Here is an 18,958-nt window from a genome sequence, read left to right as displayed (position 1 = left end):
AGCAAATAAAATGGATAGCACAAAGAGCACATCAGGAAGCACAGGACTTAAGACATCAGACCCGCAGGCATCTAGGAAGCCTTTTCACATTGTATAACTGAAATACAGTTGGAAAAGCACAGACAGACAAGACTGGTCATTATTCTATTTTCAGAGACATTGTCTGTCTTTGTAAATAATATTGTACAGAGAGAGTGACCTAAATCTCAGTAGTAATGTTATTGTAATATGCCATCTAAATGAGGGTGAAAAGGGCATTGTCCTGTGCAGAGGGAGTGTATATTACACTCTCAAAGGATACCAGAGCTGCTGCTTCAGGTTGGAGTACCCCTAAGCCTATGGCGAAGGATGAGTGAGTAGACAGGCTGGTTTTGGCCAGCCAATAGTCTCAGGAAATAGTAGTACTTCTGAATAGTTCTGGGGCTAGATAACTGAGCTTTACCATCTTCTGTTCAACCTGATTTGAAGGAAACAAAATTCCAGCCAACAAATCCTGTGTTTTCACCTGCTGTTTGTAAAACAGGAGTCTAAACAGCAATATCAAACGCCACCTGAAAAGAGGCCAAATGAGAAATGGGTTCCCCATCGCAAAAGAAGGCCCCCCCAGGTTCCACCATCCCCACGCCCTATCTCTACCCTTGAGAGCAAAGCCTGGAGGCTTTCCTTCCTTGCTCCAGATGAAAAAGACAAGCAGATTCCAGAGAGGAGGAGGAAGAGACCTAAACCCCTCTATAAGTGCTTCAGCTTCGATGATGTTTGGATGGAAAGGAATCAAAAAAGGAAGCTAGAGAAGGAGACACAGCCAGAGAGAGGGATTCAATTGCAACACCTCCCAGAGGACCACTTAAAAGTAAGAAACCATACACCGTCCTTCTCATTCTCTGGCACTGTCTTCCTCTCTGCTCCGGCTGCTTCTTTCTACTGTCATCATATTCCTGTCCTTCCACTTTGTCTGCTACCAGTTCTGTCTGCTTTTCTTTGAGCCTGGTAGTCTGTGGAGACTAATTAAACACTAAACTGCTCCGTAAGTGATGATCTCTAAAGCTGGTGAGTTTTTTAGTTGCTGTAACTGAGCAGTTCCTGCCCCGTGCCGTGTTGGACAAGAGGAGGCGAGGATATCAGATTGTTCTGTAAGCTGAAAGATAGGGAGGACACGGAGCAAATCAGAGTTGCCTTAAATCAATATAAATTAAACTGATGAAATCTCATTCCGTACCCCATGGCATTGCTGTATAACTTTAAAAATGGACTTCTAAATTAGATTTCCCTGTATCTGAGGCCAACTCCACACTTCCTACTCAGGCAAATTCCTGCTGTGAAATGCTCGAGAGAACGTTGCCATTGGAGTTTTAGCTATTAGTATTCTCTTCTCTGCCAGGGGAGACTTTTAGATCAACATTATGATTGCTTGTGGCAAATTTTGTGGCTGTTGTGACTCACACTGATGGCATCTGTTACTCGTGGATCCAGAGGTAAGGTCTGTTCCCTTCATGGAGAGCCATGAATCTGTATCCAAGAGCCAAATGTGGCCTTCATACATAAAAAAGAACCTCTGAGGAAAAAGGACATGAGATAGAGGGACACTCCATCCAGCATCTGATGATAATATGGAGGAAGCTTCTGAGCAAGCTTGAAATCAAGTAGCAGATTTTCAAATAAAAGTTTTCCTCAGAGTTGTGTGTTATCTGCATTTATTTTCCTTTCTCTCTTGTCCTGGTTGCCTGTTTCTGGTTGCTCTTGCATCACAATGACAATGTTTGAGGGGAGCTGAGGCCCCAGTCCTGTCAACACTTCAGCACATGCTTGAGCTTATGTTCTGTGGGTGGTGAGGGGGAAACATTCACCTGACACAGCTCAGCTCATCCACTATGTCTTGCTGGGAGTAAACCGGCTGCCTTGTACCTGTCTGCCTGAGAGAGCTTCCCATCAAAGCTGATAGACACCTGGGACAGAAAGCCAGGCCAATTCTAGAAACAGGGTTTCTGAAAAACTGCCCACTGTTCTCCCCTCCTCAAGAAAAGGGACTAAAACTCTGTTCTATTTCATATTTGTAGGGCTCTTCAAAACAAAATGTTGTCAGTTGATGCTTGGATGAGCGCTGGGTATGGTTCTGTGATGCATTTCCTACTTTCAGTTCAGTGAGAGTGCTTCCCTGGCTCAACCCCACTACTACCTATGTGTTGAAAGCAATGAGCAATGGTCCTGAGGCACATGTGTGTTAAGATTAAAAAAAAAAAATTAAAAAAGAAATTAATTGTGTTACTTTTCTACTTTTTTCAGAGTTCTGAGCACTTAGTGCTGTATGGGCATGAAACAAGCTAGAGAAAATGAATCCCTGGCTTACATAGGCTCAGTGATAAACAGAAGCCAGGGACACGCTGAAAATATTTCTTACAATTCTTTGACAAGCATGGATAGTGATGGAAATCTAACCCATGCTGCAGGGTATGTTGGCCAGCATGGAGACCATTAGTGCTTCTCAGATGGGCAACCAGTTACCTCAATATCTTCCCCTGAAGCCATCAGATTACCCAGCTTGAATGCTGTCTGTTTTGCTGATTGACTGCACATTTTGTTGTTGCTAGAAAACAGCTTCTTCTTTAAGCATTTGCACCCTTATTTTCTGGTGCAAGCTTACCTCTAAATTGGGATCAGCTGTGTAATGATGTGCAGCTGCCTTGGCCCACTCAGGCACCTTCACTTAGCACCACCTGCCTGGGGGGTTTACCAGCCTGCCTTAGTTTTCTGGTTCATTCTTTGGGTAGTAGAGGTGAGTAGAAGATATTTAGTAGCACATAAGTAGATTTGGGGGTTTTACAGTTTCTGTTGACTTAAGTACATTATGCAGGTTATTGATACTTTTTATCTTTGTGGGCAGGCTAAGAGGGCACAATGCTAAGTTTTACTGAGAGAACTGTTGGGGTTCAAGGGCTATTTCCTGTATGCCTGTGTAATTGCATGTCTTGGCCTGTATATTTTATTTATAATAGTAATCACGTAGTTTCTTTTTCCTATTGTGTTTTATTGTCTTTGAAATGCTCTATTCCTGTAATAATGCTGGCTTATTCATACTCCCAAGGGTGGTGGGAGTGCTGTCACAAGCTGCAGTGTTTGAGGGCAGTTTTAGAAGGATGCTAAATCCCTTTTTATAAGGAGAAATAAATTATCACAAAAGAAGCTTTGTAAGATGTTCATTGTCTGTTGTGGTTTTGTGACTGGAACAAGGCAACTGTATGGGCTTTGGAGATCTGAAATTACAAGTCTGATGTTTTCTGACATATGGCTGCCTTGGGATGTGTGGCTTCAGTTATGACAAGTTGTATTGTGTTAAGTCAAGATCAGGTCAGCATACAAGGTGATGTAATGCTGCAATATTGTGGAAACAACTTAATAGATCAGACTAGAGAGGAATTCTTGATTTTTTTTTCAAGTGCTGATTTCTGATGCTATTCTACTATTCAGATCAACATGCACAAATTAGTATAGTGGTAATAAGCTAATCCGAAGGCTGGTAGTTGAGATTCAAAGGGAGATGGACAGTCAAGAAACTATCTTTAAACTGAAAAAAAACAAACCCCAAACTACTTGAAATACTAGTCCTAAACAATTCTGTATACTGGTCTTTGTTTTGCTTAGGTCCAGTAAGTTGTTCATCTGCTTTAAATGGGAACAGTCTGTGTAAATCCCTAGAGTCAAGCTCAAAGCTTGACCCAGCTGTCCCTTATAACAAGATGCTACCAGTAACAAGCTGAGCAGCTTCTGATCTTGTACCTTAAAGTGTTAACATTTAACTGGTCATGGCAATCCTTTAAAGGTAGCACCACTCAAAGTGGTAGAAGAGAAACTCGTATGGCTGTAGATGAATTTATTTTCTTTTGCTTGGCCATAGGCTTTGCCTTTCACATGGTGATGGGTTTCACAGTGTAGTCTGGGGTCCTCTTATTTTTAATGCAGTTTAAATTCCCTAGCTGCAGCAGAGACAATGCCCAAAGCTGCTGATATGTGTAATGCTGTAATGGCAGTAGGCTCTGTTTTGGGAATTATTTTTGCAAAAATTGTTTTAGCGATGTCTCTGAACTGCCTGTCTGCTCCCATCCTGCTCTTTCCTATTTTGACAAAAAGTTAAAACCAGGATGTTAAGCTTGCTGTATCTCTGGTGCATAGCAATAGAAGCACAGACATGGCTTCTATGTGAGTTTGCTAGAGCACAATTTCTGCACTGCCAAATTAGAGAGATTCCTAAAAGGCCCATCATGGGACTATACCCAGAGGGAGTATAGTGCAGAAAAAGCTCTCCCTCTATTTTGAAAGCAAAATGAGAAGCAGTGAAAAATAGATCTTTAGCTTATTGTCCTGAATATGACTCTTAGAAATCTGGTTTTACTATATCTGAAATAAGAGAAAATTAAGTTTTGCTGCATGCTACCACGGTTATGAGCACTGTGGGCACCTCAGATACACTTCAATAGGGTAATGAACACACTTTGGAGAGGGGATTGAATGAGATAAGTCTCCCCCGTGGTGCACCTGACAAGGTACAGACACACAAACAAGGGTAAATGCCTCTCCCAGGGACTGTGCTGCTGTGCGTAAGGGCATAGAAATAACCCTATTGAACCTAGAGCAGAAAATGTGGAAGAGAAGGTCTTTACTATGCTCTGGTCCCTCATTTCCCCTCCCTTGTAGGTTGGGGAAAACCCTGCTCACGTGTTTCTAACGTGTCTGAAAATGCTTCTTCCCCTGACTTTGGGTTGTATAGACCCGGCTTCCTTGCTATAGAAATCAAATGATGCCTGTACCTGAAATTTGCTCTGATGACCTGGAGATTACTAAGAAGCCTGCAGTTTTTATTGTAAAAGCCCTAAGGCAGTATTCTCCTTCCTGGTCTTAAACGGAACAATAATGCTTTCTATCGCATTTCATGTAAATAATCTAGACTTTACCCTTGGCATTTTCAGAGCTATAGCTCAGTAAGTGCCTGTTTTACTTGATTTTGTTGTCACTGGAAGACCATGTGCTGCCACTGGGGCTTTGCTGTGACTTTTCTAGACAGACAGGCGCTGCTCAGGTTAATTTGGACGGGGTTCACGTTATCCCTCAGGAGATGGTGAATTGTGTCAAAGTATTGGCTGTGTTCTCTTTGCTTTAGGGAAGTAAGTCCAAGAAGAATCAAGCGAACCAGGCAACAGAGCAGCAGCACTCTCACCTGCTTGGGCAGTGCATGGCTATTCAGTGCGCTTAGTTTGCTATTTAATTTTAGAAGTATGTTTGACTAATTGCCATCTTCTAAAGAAGCGGCTTCACCATCAAGGCTAGTCAGCAGTCTTTATGCTTATGGGACATAGTGTGGGCTAGTAGGGAAAAGGAAAGATCCCAGATAAACTACTGAACCTCTGTATCCCAAATTCTTGGTTCACTGAAGGATGGATATGTTGTAACTGAATGTCACAGCAGCAAAAGGAAGGGGCAATAGCGATACAGAGATGAAAAATGCCTATGCCTATAGGACCAATGCTCCCTGATGAGCTGATCTCCCAGTTGACTGCAGTCACTGATGTTTTCCGTGTGTGCCAGCAATAGGAGGTATGGGATGGAGAAAAGAGAAGAAAAAAGGAATAAAAGCTTATCTGTGTTATGCCTTAAGTACTACAAGTTACAGATTGTTGTCAAAGTCACTGAATTGCTCATTGCCAGATGATCTATATTCTTGTAGTATCATGTCCAGTATCTTGTGATTCCCTGATGAAGTAGAAGGGGAATGTTGGTGTCGTTTCCCTGTATCAACCAGATATTATTTCTGTTTCACGGTGGATGAGAGGAGACAGAAAACATTGAAAGTTTCTTGGTGTGGCAACATTGGCAGAAAATATTGGTTTTGACACAGAAAAGGAGTTTACATTGTTTACATTTGGATTTTGTTGATAGATTTGATTTTATTTTTAAAATATCAAGTGAATGTCTGCATGACAGAGTGGGTTAGTCTGTGGGTTGATTGAGTATCTTTATGGCAGTGGTTTGTATGACTGTGATTTCTTAAACAAACAAAAAATCTTGTAATTTTGTTTATTTTAAACCTGACTTACTGAGGTATTAGAGGTCAGGAACATTTTCCCCCTTAAACCAGCAAAAAAAATTAGTTCAATGAGATCTGGAAATGGTATAGAGTTTTCAAAGTTTTGTAAAGTTCTGTAAGTTTTGTAAAATCAATCATCCAGATTGATCCAGGTAGAAGAGAGAGCGAGAGATCCTACTTGTACCTTTAACTGAAGAGAAGAATTGTTATCCACATCCTATATGATTGGGGACTGGTACCGATAAATCTCTTAAGAGAAAAGCTTTAGTTACATGTTAAACACCAGAACAGGAATTGTCATAAAGTTGTAGGAAACAGTTCTGTAGCTGAGGGATATGCTTCCCCCTCCCACTAGATAGGCTTTATAGGAAGGAGCGAAACTTTCTGTGAATGTAGGTATGTGTGGTAGTATGTGAAGTATGAGTCCAGTACCTGGTTATCCACTTTTGTTCTTATTACCTTGCAGTTTTCCCTGCCTTCTCACTCTTTTCTAATCTCTGTAGCCATAATCATCCGCATGTGTCTACTTACGTACTACTTCCTTACACGCGCAGGCATCAGAGGTGGAAAGAGGTGCTCCATGATGAATGCTGTATTTTGTCCTCCAGGGCATCTAAGTTTAATGTTTATTGTCTCTGTTTTCCCTCTCTTGTTGCAGGCTGGAATAAGTCCATCCATCACATCTGCTGTTGCCTTTGATATCCTACCGTTGAAACTGCATCCATTTTCCCAGAGCACTCCGACAGGCTTAGACTGCGTGGGCTGGAAACGGCACATCTCCTCTCCTGGTGTGTACACTAGTCTTAGTTGGACATGAATTATGAGAGAATTAAACTCTGGTTTATTGAGTATGGAAACTATGTGATAAGCATTCTGACCTATTTATGTGGAATACTGCATCTATGTCTGAGCAGAAATCTGCTTTAGAGTTAATTCTTCCATGTGCTTTTTGTATTCTGGTTTGTTTTCTCCCTGAGTGAATAACCAGGGTGCTGCTTTAAAGGCAGTGGTCAGCTTTTTAGTGAAGAAAAGACCGCTAATGGCAAGGATAGTGTGCTTGATGTAAAAACGTTGTGTTGTCTCATGAGAACTCTGTCTCACCTAGGACGGTATCATATCTATCACACTCTCGAATTAGGTTTCTGCAGATGAAACAGACTCTCTGCCTTGTGTTTGCTGGAGAGCAATACAGTAGGTATGGTGAGGTTCCTCTCAAGTTGCTAATTAGGCACTAAAGCAACTAAATGAGCCTCTAGAGGTAGAAGTTTCCTGTACTTTAAATAAATCATCTTAAAGAACAAGTATGCTGTATTTTCATGAGGAATGTGAATGTGCATGAAGTATCGTGTCTTTGTTTCCAATGACTGACACTTTCTCAGAATTAAAATGTAAGTTGCACAGATTATTAAATAGTGAGACGTATCTTTGCCAGGTTTTTAAATTCTCCATCTGATAGTGCCTGCCCAAACACTGCAGATATCTCTATCATAGCACTTTGGGGTGGGATAAGAAAAGCAGACTGCAGAGGAGTTGTTTGGTGGTTAGGAATCTAGCCAGGAAAAGCCAACCACAGTTGGGTGCCAAGCTGCCATTTCTGCCTCAAAGTCTCTTTGTACCATTGAATAAACTCTGCTGGAATTACTTAATTGAGGGCCCATAACATTGTGCTAATTATATCTGAGTTGAGTGGTCATAATATTTTGTCAAGCAAAACTGGTTTGCTTTCTGACACCTTGTACAACTCATGCACAGAGTCATGAGGTTTCATCTGGAAATAAGAAAACAAACTACTTATTATCATGGTGTCAAGAGCCCTGCCTCTACTCTCTTAGCACCGAGGGCTTTGATCCCTTGCTGTCACAAGCATCTGGTGTTGCCCTAACACTTAGGACGAGCTCCCTGGCTGAGTTAAAAAAGCTGCAGCTTTACTTCTTGGAAATCCCAGATGGAAACCCATCATTGTCAAGTTGTCTGTGCATCTCTGACATTAGCTGAAATCCCTAAGTACCACTGTCATAGAAGTAAATTCTGAGTCACAGCTGATACAAATTTCGTGATAGTTCCCAACTGGGACATGAGGGAGTTAAAAAATATTTATGAATTTTGGAGGGTGAATAGAGGGAGTAAATGTGGATTGACCAGTTGGTAGTGCTGTAGGTGTTTATATGCTATCTAGAAATGAGGCATGAAACCTGAATCTTCTACGATTCAGACAATCTTCCTGAGACAGGTACAAGTAAATTTCATACTATGACCTAAGCCTGGACCTCAAGAATTTCTGTGTAAATGTAGCAAACCAGAAGAAATGCAGCAGAACCAGAAACATGCTAGTGGGGGGAAGACTGATGAACAGAGGAAGCGCTGTAATGCTTCTACCACAGCCATCTCTATTAGCTGCTGCTTGTGGGCTTCATGTGAAGCATTTTGGGGGTGATGAGTGTGTGTACGTGTCCTTTCTGTGGAAGGATGTGGGTGGGGAGAAACCTGCAAATTACTGAAGGAATAGTCTTAAGTTGTTGGATCAAATTTAGGACTGGGAATGTCCTTGAGGTAGCAGTACTGCAGCAGAAAGCCCTCTGATTCTTTTACAGCTTTGTTGTGATACCTGTTGCTTTTGACAGAGCTGTAGGTCGTTTAAAGTAAATATAAAACTAAATGATGAATCCATTTAATCTAATTTTAAGATTCCTAACTCTAAAGCTGCAACTACTTGTATTAATGATCCTAGCATATGCTTTAGTCATAAAAGACACTGGATATGAAAGTACTGTGCAATCTGCAGTGGTACTGTACGCTTCCATGTTGAAAATACTGATAAAATTCTCACTCCCAAAGTCTGCATCAGGCCACCTTGTGCAGGGAATGCTGCAGCGACTGTGGGGGATGTGGTATTTTGGAGCCCTCTCTAGTTCTTCAGATATGAAAAGATGGCTGTCATGATCCCAGCCCAAGAGGTGCCATGCACAGCTATGAGACTTCTGTCATGCACCTACCCGTGACCTGAGGACAAGAGCTTAGCTGGACACAAACTTACTATTTTAGGTGAGGCTGCCTGTTCCCCAATAGAACATACCACGAGTGCTAGGAGAAAAGCTTAATTTTAATGCTGTATCTGCTGTGCTCGTTAGCGTCCTCTGACCAGTCACTGGCACTAGAGCAGTGAGACATTGTTCTCTCTGCCTTTGTCATGCTGGGAGAAATGAGGCAGGCTCAAACCTGTCATTTGGATATCCCAGCAGTTGGGATTGGGCCTACTGTGGTGTTCTTGGTCACTGATCAAGTTTTGCAGACTGCCTTCCTGTCACCTCTTCTGTCCAGAGCAGCCACCTGAGAAAACTGTAAGGAACCAGTAGATGGCTCTAACATCTGCAAAATAGAGACCAGCTGAGGTGGTGCTAGTCTCTGTATTCAGCAATGACTGAAAGACTTGAGCCTCCTCCAGAGAAGTGTAGATGTTGATCACCCCCACCAACATGCAGACACACATTCATACGCACACCCCCAAGGGTAGCAAAGTTAACTGTCCTGTTCAAACATCAGGAATGTTTGAACACTTTGGAAGGACCTTCTTGGCTGCACCACACACTTTGGCAGGTAGTATTGATCAATATCAAGTGTCTTTCCTCTTTAGTTGTCTGGTTATGTCTTCATTTCAACCTTGCAGTACGTATCTGTTCCTTGCTGTCTGGTTTACTGCAGTGTTTGAATAGGCTGAGCTAGAATGAAAGACCATCATAGGAAACAAGCCACTTCCTAATGTAGATAGGGGAATACTTTTCTGCTTTTTGGCAGCCTTTGAAGATCTTGAGAGAGCATTTGACCCACGAATCGCCGAGGAGAGGGAAGGGCTCAAAATGTGCTGTAGAGAGCAGTGGTAGGATAACAAGGCTTTGGGTTAAAGCAGTGGACCAGCATGTTTGTCTTTAGGCTATCTTATCTTCTCCTTCTCCATCTTTCTCCTGAGTCTGATATCTGTTTATCTGTAACCTGAAGACATTGCATAAAATTGGGGATGTCACTGGGAAGCTGTTTGATGGACAGTGAATGCAGCTGTGAGAATGTAGCTATGACTGAGCTGAAGCTAGGAGATGAGCAGTTCTGGACATGGGAACTACTAGCCTGCAGGTCTAGAGCAGAGGGAACTTTCTGGGGAGGTGCTGCCGTCTCTGAGCTTTTCCACAGCGACTTTTCATCAGGAGACAATCACAAGGCGACACAGTGACAGACAGACATGGGTAATTGGCTGAGAGCTGGAGGTGCAGTTGCTTGAAGTCCCTGCTCTTGCTGCTTTCTTGCTTCTCAGCTAGAGATTTTTCTGTTCTTGTGCCTGTCCTTGTAGCCATCTCCCAGATGTTTCCCCCCCATGCTACCTCTCAGAGAATCTGTGAAACTTTTGGATAGGGTCACACGTATAAGCATAAACCTTCAGGGTTTGTCATATCCTCAGAGGGAGAAACTTGTAATTGGTGTATTACAAGATCAGGTTTGTAGCTGTGCTATAACAGATCTTAAACCTGTTTTATGTAAAATCATTATTTAAATGTAGATTGAATCTTTTTGGCAATTTTCCCTGTGTCTTGTCATATTTAAACAGCCTAAGATCTTTAACTTTTCTGTTATCGGATATCTACAAGAGATGCCCAGGAGTTCCACCACAGTGTTGGTGTGGGTTATGCCAACCAGAGAGGCATGAGTTCATTCTGACTGATGTGTACTGATGATGAACATACTGGTAGCCTTGGAAATCTTGCGTAAGCAATAAGAATAGGCAAGCCAAGTTCTCAAAGTCTGAATCTGTTGTGGATAGTCTGGAAAACAGTGACCACTTAGTGATACTGAGCTGTCCTCTGGCCTCACTGGTCTAGTGGAAAGTATTTCTCAGAGGCAAAGGAACTGTTTGTTTACTCAACATCATGTGGCCAACTTTCATCTTCTTTTCCCAGCTAGAGATGGGCTGTTAAGCTCGCACTTGGCAAAAGTTAATGTGAAGATGTTTGACAGCCACTGGAGAAATCTATTCAAGAGGGAAAATATTAGCTTAATAACAGGACTTCATTATGTCTTATAAATATTTAGCAGTCCTGTAGTTCAGCAAAATAACAAGCTGAGCTATTTATTCCATTTTTGTCATTTCAGTTCTTGAAGGGACACAGAAAAAAATGGTATGCAAGTCCTCAGAAGTCTGTCATTGTACCTGTAACATGAAATGTCCATTCCATCCCCATTAACCCATGGAAGTACCATTGAATATAAGTGACTAAAAAGCAGTCGTGTTGCTTACTGTGTTTTTCATTTTGTCTCTGAATCACAGGAAGATTAGACCTGCTATGTCGATCTTGATTCTCTCTAACCACAGCCACAAATATCTGCACTCTGTGAGGTCTCTGATAACATGTGCTCACTCAAAGATTTTCATCCAATCTTAAAAGCTGGGCCAAGTGATGGCTGAGTTCCTGAAAATTTGTCTTAGCAGGTTGAATAGGATTGTGTATATTAGCTACTGAGGTGAAAGATATAGTATACCAATAAAAACTTTCCATGGGGTAAAGAGTGAAAAAGAAGATCCTAGCAAATCCTGAATGATTCTGGCAATCGCTCTTCAAAGCTATGAGACTACAGGAGAACCCAACAGAGACTAAAAAAATCTAGCAGATATTTAGAATCAGGCTGTCCAAGGCCTGACAACCTTGATCGGGCTGCACAGTGAGATCCTTAATCTGTAGTGGGAATCAGATGGCACTACAATAACTTTAGCTAACTTCTCTCTCTAGTGTCACAGAAGAAAATCTCTATGTGGATTTAACAACAAACAAAAAGGAGAAAGGAAAAATCAAAAAATCCTGTAGTCAGGTGGAACCCCTGTGTGATGGGTTGCAGTTTTGAACTCTGATATATTGTGCTTTCCACAACCTGGCTTTATAGTATTTTTCCTCTCTTTCCATTCCATTAGAAAATTCCTATCCAGTACATACATATAATATGCTCTGTAGCACCTTCAACTAGGATTGCAGCACTGTTGTCTCTGGCACTGAATAAACATGTTTTGGTATTTGCCAAGAGCATTCAGTCTAGAGAGTGGGAAGGTTAGCAGAGGAACAGATGGAGTGATTTAAGCAGGTTGAGGGCAGAGATCTCCCAGGCAAGGGCAGTCGCTACAGAGCCTCTGTAAATAATGTCGGGTTTAGTAGCTCAGTCAAGGAGAGATACAGGTACATGCAGTTTCCTTACTTCTCTTGTGCCAAACATGGATTTCAAGGGTGGGATAATTAGGACTAAATTGTAGCCTCTCCTTAGTACCTTTTGTGTCTGAAGAGCTGCACTCTCCCTTCCTCTTTTCAATGCCCTGTGCTCCACATCCACAGAACAGCTGCATTCATCTTTGTTGTTAATGCTTAACTTGCCTTCTCCTCCATTACTGTGATCAAGAAGTGTTTCTCTCCATTTGTACTTTAATGCAGGAAGTTCTAGGAGGCCCTGGAAGGACCAGATCGATGCAGAAGAGTAATTCTACTGCAGTCAAATCGAGAACACGTTTCCATTTCTTTATTGGGAGGCATTAGAGGAAAATATTTTGGCCTAAGTAGCTACATTCAGAAGATAATTGAAGGAATTTTTTTGTTACAGGCCACAGTAGAAATGTTATTTTTGCTACTACTGCAGAGACCTTTCTTGTAAAGAATAGCTGAAATATTTAAGGACTCAAAAGTTGGTTTAGTGTTGTTGGATGCTTTGTAGTAACCTGCAGTGATGGAGGGCAAAGGTTTTTTCTTTTGGGAAATACTCAGTAAAACAGAAGTCTTGCTGAAATAAAACAACACTGCTATTGCACAGATAGTGAGGCAAAGTCCAAGGGGTCTGTATGTCAGAGCAGGCTGTGATGGCCATATAATAACATGGCTTTATTTACTTTGGACAGAATTATCTTACGCAGAAATAGTAAATCAAGAATTTTCAATTCTTGTGTGAAATTAAGCTCCAAATTTGGGATTTGGGTGTCTAGACACTTTGTAAATGGTAGAGTGGTTTGTTATTTCCCAGCATGATCCTTTGTGTCCCACCTATGGGTAGCTGTCACTCTCCCACTTGTGCTAGTGGAGCTGAGCTCTTGGTTTACTTCAGTCCAAACGCCAAATTACAGTGTCTCACCTGGCTAACTTTGAGCTGATCTGGATAATCTCACTCTGAAGCAATCTAGTTCTGGTCTTACACTTATTCTGGTAACAGAAGAAGTTTTATAATGTTTTCTGTTGAACATGGTACAAACCATGTGGCTACCCTTAAATTTTTTTGATAGTTTGACAAATCTGCCATTGCAAGGCAGATGTTTTAGCAGAGTGGCAGTCTGGAAATGTCCTTTATCATAAAACCTCTGTGATGTCTCAAAGCTGTTGTTAAACAGTACGGGTTTTTCTGCATTCTCAGGAAAATAGTATTCCTTCAGAATCCCTTTTATAGGGACACATTGAATTACATGTTAGGTAATGAGAAGAGAAAACTTTCTAATTAAAAAGTAGTTAGTGATGCTGTTTCACTTGGGACTGAGGTCTCTGACAAAGATCACACTGAAATAGGGACTGTCCCAGGTCTACATTCTGGAAGTGGATGCTAAATGATTTTTCAAAGCTCCCAGCTGCAACCTCCCCAAATCTCAATCTATGTTTTTCTGGCTTTGATTTCATTTTGAATTCTTTTTCTGAGGACTTACAAAAATAGTTTTCTAATAGCAGCAGCCGCAGCCAGTTCTAAATATGATTAGTTTATATGTTAAGTCCTTTCTGAGTTCTCAGGGGAAGCAGATAACACAAGGTCTTTCTCACTTGGGCATTTTTAAAATACGTGAAATTCTACTATTCCCACTTATTTATTTTTAATCTGACAGTTCTGCTAAATTAGGAGGAAAGATCTCTGTCCCACCCTTGCTTTTTTAATGCCTTGAAATCAGCTTTCATGAAAATCAGCTGCTAGAAGCTGCAGCTGAGAGCAGCCGAGCTGCCACAGAGGGAGCCTCCTTAGTGGACCCCTATGATGTCAGGATGCATCGAGACAAGCAGAGAGGAGGATAGGAATCCAGCTCAGTCCTCAGGCAGCACTGCCAGGTACCACTGCCCTGGGAGCAGCTACAGAGCGCTTTGCCCATTTCCTCCCCCAGCAGAGCAGAGCCCCTGGCTCTCCCTCTTACCTGCCTGCATGAGGACCCAGCAGTGCCCCAGTGAGTCCAGTGGGGCACACAGTGGAGAAAACTGCAGTAGCAGTGGAAGCTCTGGGCTCTCACCGGGTTCGGATTCAGACAGCAGTGGGGTGGTGTGTGGCGGTGGTGGGATGAGAGGTGTCCTGTCCAGATACTGGAGCTTGGAGAGTCTTCACTCTGCCACAGGTAAGGGACTTTCTTTTTTTTAAACTGCTCTGTGATATTGCACTGACCTTGAGAAATCGAATCAAACCTTCTGGAAAAAGTATATAATTTGCAAAGGCAGTCTCTTAGTCATGAGAAATAACCTAAATATTCAGTGTTTGCTAGTTGTCCTGTGTCTCCCCCCCCCCCCCCCCCCCTTCTCCCCCCCGCAGACTTACAGCTAAAACAAAATGACATATACCCTTAATATACTTAAGTCAGAAGGCAAGAAATAGGTTCTTAATGGCTTTGGAAACAGTGCTTAGGCTTCTACCTGATTAAAGCTGTCCTTTCCTTTTGGAACAGCATTTCTTATTTCAGCTTAATTATATAGAGCCCAATGTTAGAGCTGGCGTTTCTCTGTGTAAATGCCAGTGTAGAGTATTGCTGCCTTTAGAAAATGTCCAAGTGAGGTGCTGTGCAGCATAGGAGGGTTAGGTAGGTTTGCGCTGCTGTGTACTGAAAGAGGGAAAGGCAGTTCCCTGAGCCAGCTGCTCAAGTTCGGTTTCTGTTTTCCCATCCTTCATTTAATTCCTTTTTGAACCAGAAATTTTGGAGGCATGTTCATATAGCCTGGATCTGTTCTGGCTCAGCCTGCCTCAATCTGACATTCTAGTTTTTAATCACTGATGTGCCTATTTAGGGTTTGGATGTTTGAACTGCAAACAGGGCAAAGAAGGTTTCTCATTCCCAACTGATAGTAGCAAAGGAGCCTGGCAATGATTTTGATGGCCAGTGATTGCTGAGCTGTTCAGTTTGTTTCTTGACTGTTGCTGTTTAGAGAGATTTTTAGTAGAACTGCAGCAAATTAGTTACTCTCTTAGATAAATTTGGACAAGTGCCTTCAAGGCCACCAGTGACTGCCATTTCCTTAGTAAAAATACTCAGTGCTACCAGCTAGAGGCAAGGCTTGGGAAGAATTTTAGGTGTAGTTCTGTGTAATCTGCTTTAGTTGCATATACTTTTAATTATTGAAAGGTCTTGTAATTCCATCTACTACTGTAGATTTGGGTCTGTTTTAATAAAAATCTCTGTTGCTGCTCTGGAGTCCTCTGCTGAAGTGAGAGTAACTGCACTATCATACAGGGAAGGACTACAGCAGGGTGGCCAGCCTGCCTGACTTTCCAACCCCTGCACTAGACCTTTTAGGTGGCCAAGAAACACTAAACACCTACAGTGTGTCCTGAGAGTCCAGGGGCCGGAAAAAAGGCTCAGGGTGAGATCAGGCCATTGGCACTCTGTTCTGGGGAAATATCTGGGCTGCAAATGCAAGGGGATGCAATTCTGCATGTCAGTAGCATCTGTTCGCTCATTTTCTCTTGTAACTGGGAATGCAAATAATCCCCAGCATAGCTCTGATGCTGGCACAGGATCCTTTTCCAAACTACTACTCATAGTATTTTGGAAAAGGACTCTTTTCCAAACTACTACTGCACGTGGGGCAGTAGTGGTAGTTCGGTCCCTTCTGTCTTAGAGGATTTGCTGTCAGCTGTCCTCTGTGGATGCATTCTTGGTCTTAATCAGGTCAGTTGATACAAATGACGTATAGTGATGTAAAAGAATAAGGTTGATAGCAAAAGTAAACTTTGAAGCTAAGTCTTTTTTTCTAAATACTCTTTCATTTCCACAGTATTGTTGTTCCAAAGGCATGGTGTCATTTCATGGATACTGCATGCATTTAGCATGCAGCAATGAGAGGGAATAGAATAGAAAATGGTATGGAGACAGAATGAGGATAGGGAGAAACCAAATTACGTTTCATAATTACAGTATTGATATATCAATACAATAATAAAAGCAGATCACTGCACTTCAGGCTTCTTGCTGCCCCAAAATACTATGGTTGGTAAGTGTCTTATGTGCAAAAGATGTCTGAGCAGTTTGCCTCTAACTGGTAACAAAATTCAGATCAGAATTAGGATTAAACCTTGAGAGCAATGCATCTCTCCCCAGAAAATTATTTTGCTTTGATTCTGCTCTATCGGTATTCTTTGGATTAAACTGTAGTAGGAGAACTGTTTTTTGCCATCAATGCTAATTGGCTGCCAGAGGAGTGAGGCAGGATTTCTTTAAAGCATGTGCTAAATAACATTTTTGAATGTTAAAATTTAATACACTGATTAAACAAACAAAAAAAACCCCAGCAGGAGCAATAGCAGCTGGCAGAGCATGAGAGCAGTGGTAACTAGAATGCATGGCAGTGTCCTCACCTTGGAGGAGCAGGGAGTCTCCAGCGTCTTGGCATGTGTTGCATCAAGAAGTTGAGGGGGAAAAAAACAGTGTGGAAACACTGTGAACTATGCGATGGTGCATTAAAAAAGGGCTGGAAGATGAGTCAGTCTCTTTCTCTGTTTCAAAGGGATTCTGTATTTCCAGCAGTGGCCTTAAGGCTGGGTAGGTAGACTGGACTTGGCAGACAGGGTTTTGCTCTTCTTCCCCCAGTGTGCACATAAACTTGTCTATAGGGATCTTTGTACTGAGTCTGTTGCTAAGACTTCAGAGAAGATTAGAAAGAAACCAGATTTAAGTGACTGAAAAGTGTAGGTGAAAGGCAGGTGAGAGGTCTTCATTACAATTGGAATGCAGCCGTTTGAGTTTCTCTTTTACATAATTTAGATTTCAAGAGTGTGAAAAGACAGATGTGTATGTTTACATATGTATATATTTGACAATGTTATTTCAGAAATACCAATTGACATCCTCTATTTGGAAAAAACAGGTAGCGTTTTCCCAGGTTCACAAAGGGAAAATGCTGTTTTGGGTTAATACTTCATTACTAATTGCAGAGGAGGACTGAGTCCTTTTGGTTTGGGGTTGACTTTCTTGTAACATATTGATCAAGAGGGGACGTTAAATGTAATACAGAATTGAAAGAGAAAAGACCCATTGTTACAGCACAAACTTCTGTGCAAATGCTGTTTGGAAAAAATTATGCAAAAAACCATAGTTCGGACTTGTACGAAGTAAAAAATTCTACTGTTTTTTAATATCAGTCCATGGCATTTTGGTCTAAATGTCAATGTATGTTACATGAGGAGGCCCTTCTCCCTGCGGCTAAATACAAACATGAAAAGAGAGAGTGTTTTGCAGTTCAACCGGCCTCTCTATCTGAGGATGGCAGAGGACTTCATAAGCATCAATAACCCTCACAGAGGGCCTGAGAGGCTTTCAAAGTTTAATTTAGGATAGAAAAAGAGGTCCATATAGTTTGATACTTGAATAGTAGCCTTGCTATTTTTAAATATTTACGAGCAATTTCCAAATGTTTGGCCAGTGTAGTATTCCAGTGGGAAAATGACTGGGAGCTGGGATCGCTGAAAACCAGGCCTTAAGTATCTCAACTGGACAAAAAGAAGTGAGGCATCCAAATTAAAGGTCAGTTGTGACAGTGCTTCAGCAAGTGATTCAATGGCACTATGGGCACTCTAACCCCAGTTTCCTAGGCAAGACTTTGTATCCCAGGCTCATGCTGCCATTCATCACTGTTGTACAGCTTTACTGAAAAGTTTATTTCCTTTAAAGTATTTCCAGATTCAAGGTTGTGAGTAGGTCTCTCTGCTTTTCCAGCTCCTTTGTTGCAGGTCCAATCCCGACCTCATTAATACCTCTGTTGATTCTTTTGCTTGTCCAAGTCGGGAAGGACTAGAAGAACAAAGAAAGGTACGGATAAAGGGGGAATTGCAACTTGGTGGACTAGTGGTTGCCATAGTTTCTCAAAGAGATCTGCTGTGTATTTGTGCATATGTAGCAATTTAATTGTACAGATGACACTTCAGTGCGCCTCTGCACAGTTTTGGGGCTCCTGATATGCAGATATGCTCATCTACTAGCCTTGGGAATATGGCCTTTAAACAAACAAGAAAACATAGAGTATAGGTGGGGAGTTGTTTGGTTGCTTTTTGTTTCTTTCCATTTAGAACTTAAAAAAAAAAAGGCATTTTTTTTTAAAAAGGTTTTTTCAAGTCATTCATTTCAGTATTGTGGCTGATGAGGAAGCCAGTAATAGAGCTGTGGCAAATACTTTGCATCTTTCTTGTTTGGTGAGAGATTTTTCTTTTGAGCTCTTTCTTTTTCCTTTTTCTTACCCTAGGCCTGCCTTTTTGGTACTGATGTCTGTAGCTGTGTTCATGGACTGCAGTGCATAATTCCACTGACCCTTCTTTCTCTAGGGTCACATAGTCAGCAGGAGTTAAAGAGGTCACACAACAGGAGATTGATTTAAGGTTCAAAGTGTTTCAGAATGCTTCCAAAGGAGAGGGAAGGGGGGATGTGGGGTGGGGAGGGACTTAGTGCCTCAAAGCATACACTACAGCGTGTTGATGTTATGTTTCACCCTTGACTTGGCAAATTGTGAGCTGGGATGTTTCAGCTGGATTCATTGATTGCATTGTAGCATGTCCTATGTGTTCCCTCCCTCTCCATATATTTCCCCTGTCACCTGCCAGAATAACTTCCACTCATCTTCTGAACAATTAATCAATGAATTAAAAAAA

At 41.7% G+C, this 18,958-nt stretch overlaps 1 protein-coding gene across 2 annotated transcripts in view; it reads left to right on the top strand.

The window, feature by feature from the left end:
* The window catches only part of ARHGEF4 (Rho guanine nucleotide exchange factor 4), a 221,747-nt gene that overhangs the window by 105,110 nt on the left and 97,679 nt on the right, over positions 1 to 18,958 (top strand). Inside the window, exons 6-7 of one of the 2 annotated variants that reach the window (XM_075760875.1) lie at positions 524 to 850; positions 6,732 to 6,861. In XM_075760875.1, the coding sequence (XP_075616990.1) occupies positions 524 to 850; positions 6,732 to 6,861 (457 nt within the window). Of the gene's footprint in view, positions 1 to 523; positions 851 to 6,731; positions 6,862 to 14,007; positions 14,448 to 18,958 lie in introns of those variants that run through there. The other variant, XM_075760876.1, reaches the window with a different exon arrangement.

Source organism: Balearica regulorum, chromosome 9 (genome assembly GCF_011004875.1).
Source record: "Balearica regulorum gibbericeps isolate bBalReg1 chromosome 9, bBalReg1.pri, whole genome shotgun sequence".
NCBI classification, from domain to species: Eukaryota; Metazoa; Chordata; class Aves; order Gruiformes; family Gruidae; genus Balearica; species Balearica regulorum.
The sequence above is the reverse complement of the archived record's forward strand: the minus strand, read 5'-3'. Positions and strand labels throughout refer to the sequence as shown.